Source organism: Syngnathus typhle, linkage group LG6 (genome assembly GCF_033458585.1).
Source record: "Syngnathus typhle isolate RoL2023-S1 ecotype Sweden linkage group LG6, RoL_Styp_1.0, whole genome shotgun sequence".
NCBI lineage: Eukaryota > Metazoa > Chordata > Actinopteri > Syngnathiformes > Syngnathidae > Syngnathus > Syngnathus typhle.
This window is the reverse complement of record NC_083743.1, coordinates 5580593-5588382: the sequence shown is the minus strand read 5'-3', so window position 1 is coordinate 5588382 and position 7790 is coordinate 5580593. Positions and strand designations below refer to the sequence as shown.

General features: G+C 45.9%; 1 protein-coding gene across 1 annotated transcript; it reads left to right on the top strand.

Moving 5' to 3' along the window:
- The first annotated feature begins 39 nt into the window (after positions 1-39).
- st14a (ST14 transmembrane serine protease matriptase a) lies at positions 40-7713 on the top strand. Its single transcript, XM_061280082.1, has 19 exons — positions 40-427; positions 1951-2110; positions 2577-2707; positions 2792-2862; positions 2935-3101; positions 3181-3216; positions 3428-3662; positions 3878-4020; positions 4107-4210; positions 4427-4539; positions 4609-4745; positions 4859-4963; positions 5041-5148; positions 5251-5367; positions 5492-5629; positions 5747-5930; positions 6080-6351; positions 6473-6609; positions 6818-7713. The coding sequence occupies exons 1-19, from the start codon at positions 386-388 to the stop codon at positions 6974-6976; spliced, it is 2559 nt and encodes an 852-aa protein (XP_061136066.1). The 5' UTR covers positions 40-385; the 3' UTR covers positions 6977-7713.
- Positions 7714-7790: the final 77 nt, after the last annotated feature.

Below are 7790 nucleotides of genomic sequence, written 5' to 3'. Positions count from 1 at the left end.
TCGTGAGGGAAGTGCCGACAGGTGCGCGGCCACGCCCACAGAAACCTGCACTTTCCGGAAGACTTTTCCTCCTTGCCTTCTGCTCTTTCGCTTCATTTCTTTTCCTTTGTAGGACACGACCTGTCGACCTATATCTCGGTGACATTTTTGTACATTTTATAAAGCAACTTTTAAAAGGCCTTTACGTCGATAACACAACGTTTAAAGGCGTTTTGACTTGAGTTTGTTGACCACTTTAGGAGGCCTCTGAGTTTGTTGAGCACTTTAGGAGGCCTCAGAGATTGGAAAGCTTTTTAAGAAAGAAGACAAGGAGGAAGAAGCAGCTACAACAACAGCGGCGGAAGCGGCTCAGGTGTTTTCATTTCTCCCTCCTCTTTGCACCTAAATGGACTTCATGGACAGCGGTTTGAAGTACACCCCCAACCAGGTAAGAATTGCAGTAGTGGTTCGGTCCTCGTGTTCAATTAAATGAAAGATGACATTGAACGCACCTCTTGCGTGACATCACGATGCTGATAGAGCGATAGATGATAGTTACAACTGTGCAGCAAGATAGGAAAGAGCCATAGAGATATGTTATATACTAATATCTTGTACGGTATATTAAGTTATCCATCGTGACGTCATTTAAATGTTTCACGTCAGTGTTCATTTAATTGGACATCTCCAGTATTCGTGTGGAAAGTCCTCCAGCCAGCCATTTTCTCGGTTGTGATCCGTCTAGCATGGTGGCGGTTCAGATCCAATTCTAGATTCCTCCCGATCGTCCACCCTGTCTGGACTTGTTTCAGGAGTCCTTTTACTGTCTGTTAGAACCGGGACGCAACAACAAAGTTGACTGGGAAAAGACAAATAAGACACAGTAGCTGCTGTGAGGTGTTCATTTTCGGGACAAAAGTGTGGCAAACTCTTTTTTACTTTTATTTGTTTAGTAATGTGTTATTATAAAATATATGATTTATTTTGAAGAATTGCTAAGTTGTCATTTTCCATTCAATTCAAACATATTGGAGGCACCACTGTATTTTGAGGTGTCAGCCTTATGTGTGTTAGTGAGAGATAGCAATGTGTTGTAACACGTCTCCGTGTTAGTTCATTTTGTTTTCAATTTTGCATCTGCCTCAATTAAGAGTCGCCACCGCCGGCAATGAATGTGCGGCTTGGCAACTCACCAAGATGTACGCAGAAGTACGTTTAAGCAGTGTGTAAAAGTAGTGTGTGAGGGTTTCAACTTGATAATGGGTTTCATTACAATAACAAACATGTAGACAAGTTGAACCGAGTTGCAAATATTGCTTCTGCAAATTGTTTTGTGGTGGTTGGAAGTCATTCGATTGCTCATCGGCAACCTTCCAGCCGGCCGTGTCATTGTGTTGTTGTGCTCCTCAGCTTCTCAGCAGGTTTGACAGGATTTTCCTCTGTGAAATCTTCCTCCTCCCTCTGCCCCCGCTCCTCCTCTTCCTCCTTGCTCACCGTCAAACGCAGCGAGTGGTGACTCGCGCATAAAAGTTACCGTTTGAGTTTATAAGTGAGCAGTGAAACTGTTTGCTATTGTGTGAGTGGCGCTAGGAAAGTGTAATTATTTCCCACCGACGTTGCACGTTTGGTGTCTTTGCACAGGCTAAGCTTGCAGGTCATTAAAGAGACAAAAACATTCCTTGAAAACGCAAGCAGGGACTTGCTGTCACTTACTGTATTATCACTTGAACATCGCTCAGGAGCTGCTTTTAAGTGGAAACATAGAAGCGGATTTTATAGCCCGACGTTTGCAATTGCGGTTGTGACTATAAAAAGCTTCCGCTAGTCTTCCGCTAACCAAAACAGCAGCACCTAGCGAGGCACCTAAACAATCTGGTCAGTGAATTATTACTGCATGTACAGAGAAAATAAATGATATCTTTCTTGTAAGTTCCACGTTATTTGAAGTGCTTACTTGTGTGTGTCTTCCAGAACAAGGAATGGGACACCACTGTCCAGTTCCTGCCAGCGTCGGACAACAAGAAGCTGGAGAAGAAAAAAGGTCCGGGGAAAGTGGGAGCCGTGATCGGAGTGCTGATCTTATGCGCCGTCATAGCGCTGATGGCCGGCCTGCTGATCTGGCACTTCCACTGTAAGCGCGTTCCCATTTTTCCAATGTACACAACACATCTTCATATATTTGGATGCTCAAATGACAAAATAAAATACATCAATAATTGCGCTGTGATATCTTTGGCGGGCTAGAACATTCTATTTTCTCAGTCTCAGAGCTTCTCCAAATGCTGCGAAACAAACGTTAAAAGCAAGAAAGTATCAACAGAAATAAAAGTCGACATCACAGAGAGCGTTCCTCGCTTTGTTTTCCTCGGGCCCCGGGTGTCTCCCGCCAAGCTGCTTTGGATGAAGCGGCAGAAAGTTGCGCTCGTTTTCTTCTTCATGTATTCTTGATGCTCTTTTATGGAGGAGGCGTCAGACTTGACGCGGCGCAATCCGTGGGGGCTTTGAAGGCTTATCAGAAAGAAGAAAAAAAGTCAGGCTAAGACATCAAGGGCTGAAAAAGATGAAAATGTTCCACATTTTGTTTTTTGTCCCGGCAGTCCGTCAAAACGTCCGCGTCAAGAAGATGTACAGCGGCTCCATGCGCATCACCAACCAGGCGTTTGACGAGGCCTACGAGAACGCAAACAGCTCCGAGTTCTTGGCGCTGGCCACGCAGGTCAAGACGCAGGTGCGACCGCAACCGGCGCCACCGTGAGGACATTTGTGTCTTTGCATCTCCTCTTCCCTCACGCTCGTCATCTATCTTTTACAGCTCAAAACGCTCTACAGCAAGAGCCCGCAGCTAGCCAAATACTACGTGGGCTCAACGGTTCAAGCTTTCAGGTACGAAGTGTCGCGATGACGTCGTTATGGCCCCGTGTTCGCACTCACATTTCATTTCCATCTTTCTTGTAGCGAAGGCAGCGTCATCGCTTACTATATCTCCGAGTTTAGCGTTCCCAGCGGCCAGGAGGCGGCGGTGGACGGTGCCATGTCCACCATGGACAAACTGGTGGACAAAGAGCAGCGCAGCATCTACAGGCCGGGCAACTCTTTGCTCCTGGAAGATGTCGTGTCATCGGGTACGACGAGTTGCCCCAAAAGAAAAAAAAAAAAGACTCTCAGTCATGTTGATTAAATGCCAGTGTTTCTGTTTTACAGAGCTTGATTCCCGATTATTTTCTATGGAATTCAGCAGTAAGTAATCTTCGTCTTTGATTCCTTACCAGTTTAATGTACGATGTCAGCAAATGGAAAAATATGTTCAAATTTGATCAGATCACCATATTTATTATATTATGTACGCAAAAAGTATTGAGCTACTCTTTGGCAAATCAAGTTGTGACGTTTGATTGCCTTTGAATATGTTTTGATGCAAATTCTGGTCATTTCAATGTAACCCTCTCAGGATTCTTGAAGTTTAACGAGCACACCAGGACCAACCTCATGAGGCAGATCAGGTCGCCCGGCTTCCCCGACAGCCCGTACCCGGCCAACTCTTTCATCCAGTGGCAGTTGCGGGGCGACCCCAACCATGTGATCGAGCTGAAGTTTGACACCATGAACCTGGAGGAGAACTGCAACAACGACTTTGTCAAGATCTACGACTCCCTGGTCGCCATCGAAGCCAACGTCTTGCAGGAGTGAGTCATACTTGAAGTCGCAGTGCTCAAGAATGACAGTGGTGTGTGGGCGACCCCTGCTGGTTATGTGGCAAAGCTACACTTCAGGGTCAGGGCTAAAGAGCCACATGACATATTGTACATTAGCAAAAAACTCAAATAGTCGATTGGAGAAAATAATTTTCAAGGATTTGTGTGGAGTTGTTTTTTTTATGGACATTCCATTCTGTTTGTAGGATGTGCGGCTACTACTCACCCAGCGAGCCCTTGACCTTTGTGTCCTCTGGCAACGTGATGCTGATCACCATGGCGACCAACCAAGAAAAGAACTACCCGGGTTTCCAAGCACAAGTGTCGCAGGTGCAACGTGGTAGCAAAGGTAGGAAGCCACGCACAGACATGAACACACTTGGAGGTGAAATGTGACTGTTTTTCCTGTTGTAATTTTTTTTTTTTTTTAAATAGGCACAAGATGCGGCGCCCACTTGACCGGAGAAGTAGGGCATTTTAGTTCACCCAACTTCCCAAATTACTACCCGCCTCGCACATCTTGCCAGTGGACCATCACGGTGAGGAGTAGGCACTACATTCTGAAAATAAATAATTATTTATGAGTCTGACTGTGATTCAGATAATATTTTAAAGTCAGTAAATGTCGCACTCCAATGCTGTAGGTGGTGGTAGTGAGCAGATACACAAATTGGCAGGGCTAATAATAATAATGAAGTTGACTTGTAGCTTGTTAGAGTAGCATTACTAACCCCAGCAGTCTGTTCATCTCTTAGGTTCCTGATGAGAAGTCAGTGAAGGTGACCTTCAAAACGTTCTTCATTTTAGAACCAGGCCAGAACGAAAGCAATGGTTGCCGCAAGGACTATGTGGAGATCAACGGCAAGAAGTAAGTCCTGGTGCACATGAACCAAAATCCAGCCCATCTGATGTCTGTTGTTGTTGTTTTTTTTAATAGGTTTTGCGGGGATAAGGCTGAAAATGAGCTCACAGAGACTAGCCGTAACAACAAAATGACAATCAAGTTTTTCTCCGACGGATCCTACGTGGACATAGGCTTCAGCGCTACATATGAGGCAGTCGACATGGCCGACCGTAAGCACCAATAATAATCATGGGCATTCACCCCAAATTTAAAAATTGAGCCACCGTTAAAAAAAAATAATAAATGACATATTGTGATGATTTCCCGACGGTGTGCTCCGCAGCTTGCCCCAAGCAGTTCCAGTGCAAAAGCCAGCGCTGCATCAAACCGGAACTCCAATGCGACGGCTGGAACGACTGCGGCGACATGAGCGACGAGTTGAACTGCAGTAAGGCGTTTTGTCCTCGGCTGACCGTCGGGCTCGCCAGCTAGCGTGTTAAGAGCATTGCTTGTTTCCTCCTCCAGAGTGCAACTCGAGTCACATCCGCTGCGACAACGGACTGTGCAAGCCCCCGTTCTGGAGGTGTGACAGCGTCGACGACTGCGGCGACGGCACCGACGAGAGGAACTGCGGTACGGCGGCTTCATTTGAAGCAATTCAGTAGAATCGGGCTTTCTGGCCACTTTGGAGTCTGAAAAATAATTTGGAATAAATTACGCTTGCTGTCCCGACAGGCGCCTGTTCTACCGGACAGTTCACCTGCGTAAACGGCAAATGCGTATCAGAGAAGAGTCGCTGCGACGGGCGAAACGACTGCGGCGATGGTTCTGATGAGCTCGACTGTGGACGAGGTAATATCAGATCGGGTCACCCCGAGTGAGTACTTTGGCAGAAGTTAGCTTAACTTCTTCATTGCATTTGTCGCTGCATTGTTGGATAACTGCCCAACTCCTCAATCACTGTTTGTGTGTGTAGGTTCTGGTTCTGATTCTAGTTCTATGGCCTGCACTGACCTCACATACAAATGCAAGAACAACAAATGCATTAGCAAAGTCAACCCGGAATGTGACGACACCCAAGACTGCGAGGACGGCTCAGACGAGGAGAACTGCAGTACGTGTTTGGTTTCACTTTGTGTTGCCGGTGCATGCGGCATTTTTTGTGTGTATGTTTTTTTTTTTTTCGTTTCACCACACATATTTGTTTGACTATCCTACGTTGCTTTGGCAGATTGCGGACGCAGCAAGTTCAAGTCGTCGCGTATCGTCGGCGGCCAGGACGCGTTAGCAGGAGAGTTCCCGTGGCAAGTCAGCCTGCACGTCAAACGTTTCGGACACGTGTGTGGCGCCAGCCTCATCAGCTCCCGCTGGCTGGTCACCGCCGCCCACTGCGTGCAGGACGACGCCAAGACCAGGTAGAGTTCACTTTGGCTCGCTCGACAGAAGGGGACACAACTGTGATAATAGTCTGCTGAGCCAAGTAATTTGTGGGAGCCGACTAAACTTTTTCCACTCCCGCCGTACGTCATCTGCTAACAATGAAAGGAAATCGTCTCCCAAACAGGTTTTCCCAACCGGGCACCTGGGAGGCCTACATGGGTCTTCACACGCAGCGCGACATCGGCACGTCAGTGGTGAAGCGAAACTTGAAGAGGATCATTCCGCATCCCAACTACAACGACTACACCTTTGACAACGACATCGCTCTGATGGAGCTGGACGCTCCCGTGACGTACAGCGACTACATCGAGCCAGTCTGCCTGCCCTCCGCGCAGCACCAGTTCCCCGTCGGCGAAGTCGTCTGGATCACTGGCTGGGGCGCCACTCGGGAAGGAGGTGAGTTTCCCCGAAAAGCGCCGACAGCGGCCGCTTTGGCAAGGTTGGGCGCGACGTCGGAGGCTTCCACCATTTTGATGGTTCCCATCTGAAACGGGTCTTCCACTTGTGTACCCTTCAGGATTCGCAGCCACGGTGTTGCAAAAAGCGCAGGTGCGCTCTATTAACCACACGGTGTGTAACTCGCTCATGGGTGGCTCGCTGACCACCAGGATGACGTGTGCCGGCATTCTGAGCGGAGGTGTCGACGCTTGTCAGGTAGTTGCTCCTGGCAATCATTTCTTATTTAGGTTGGGTATACGCATGATCAAATTAGGCCAAATTCGGCCAATTTTTTTAACTTTGTAAAAAAAAAATGTATAAAAAAAAGCAGCAATCAAATCATCCATTTAATGGATTGGGCCCTAATTTTAACAATGGGAGTAAAATTCAAATTTTAACTATGTTGTGCGTTGGTCTGCGTCAGGGAGACTCCGGGGGCCCGCTCTCCATTCAGTCAGGCGTCCGCATGTTCCTGGGCGGTGTGGTCAGTTGGGGCGACGGCTGCGCTCGTCGCAACAAGCCGGGCATCTACACGAAGGTCACCAAATTTCGCGGCTGGATCAATGAGAAGACGGGTGTGTAAAACAAAAAAAGGCCACACGGAAGGCCTTGGACAAAAATATGGACTGTGACTCAGTGTCTGCAGTGTGGATTTTTCATGTCCCAGAAGAAGCACCACCGCCGCTGCATGCGATGCTGAAAGACCACTGTGATTTTATTATTCTTGTCTTAATAAATTGTAAATAGTTCTTTTCTCGTGGTTTTGTTTTGATGTTTTGCATATTAGAATTGAGATGACATATATTGTTAACATGTGAAATATTGATCCTTTTGTTTCATTGCAATTGTCTTTCTCGTTGCTGTATTTCCTCACAAACTTCAACAACTGTAAAATCAAATCCATCCTACCTCTTATCCAAGTGTAGTGTGTCCCAGAATTTACCTTACTCAGAAATGGTTTTGTTATCATTGTTCATATACTTATAGTTCCAATCAACGTGTAAATAATACCATAAAACAAAACTGTCTATTAGTTGAGAGTCTAGATAAAAATGTCTCTCCTTAGCTTCTTTCAAAGTAAAGGAGGGAGATTTTTATCTTGACACTTAACATTAACGGAGTTCCCTGAATGTATTATTGTAGCTTTTAAATAGTTTCTGCGCTGTATAGTATTTTTTCCTGAGATATTGATTTTTATTTTGCTTGCTTCAATGGCGTAGTGATACAAATATAGTATGTATATTATATAATATATATATTATATTATATCTTAGTTCATTTTCTGGACCTTTTTTCTTAAATAAAATATTTCTAATATAATCCCTGATTTGATTTATGTTTGTATATCTACTAAATTTCTATTGGAGATGGTGGGCGTAAACTATGAGATTTAAGGT

Bases quoted from the DNA above. Each gene is read 5' to 3' on its own strand.
- st14a (XM_061280082.1), top strand. From the start codon at position 386: ATGGACTTCATGGACAGCGGTTTGAAGTACACCCCCAACCAG. The intron at 2,863-2,934 runs GTACGAAGTGTC...TCTTTCTTGTAG, and splicing joins TCAACGGTTCAAGCTTTCAG to CGAAGGCAGCGTCATCGCTT. The intron at 5,368-5,491 runs GTAATATCAGAT...TTGTGTGTGTAG, and splicing joins TGAGCTCGACTGTGGACGAG to GTTCTGGTTCTGATTCTAGT.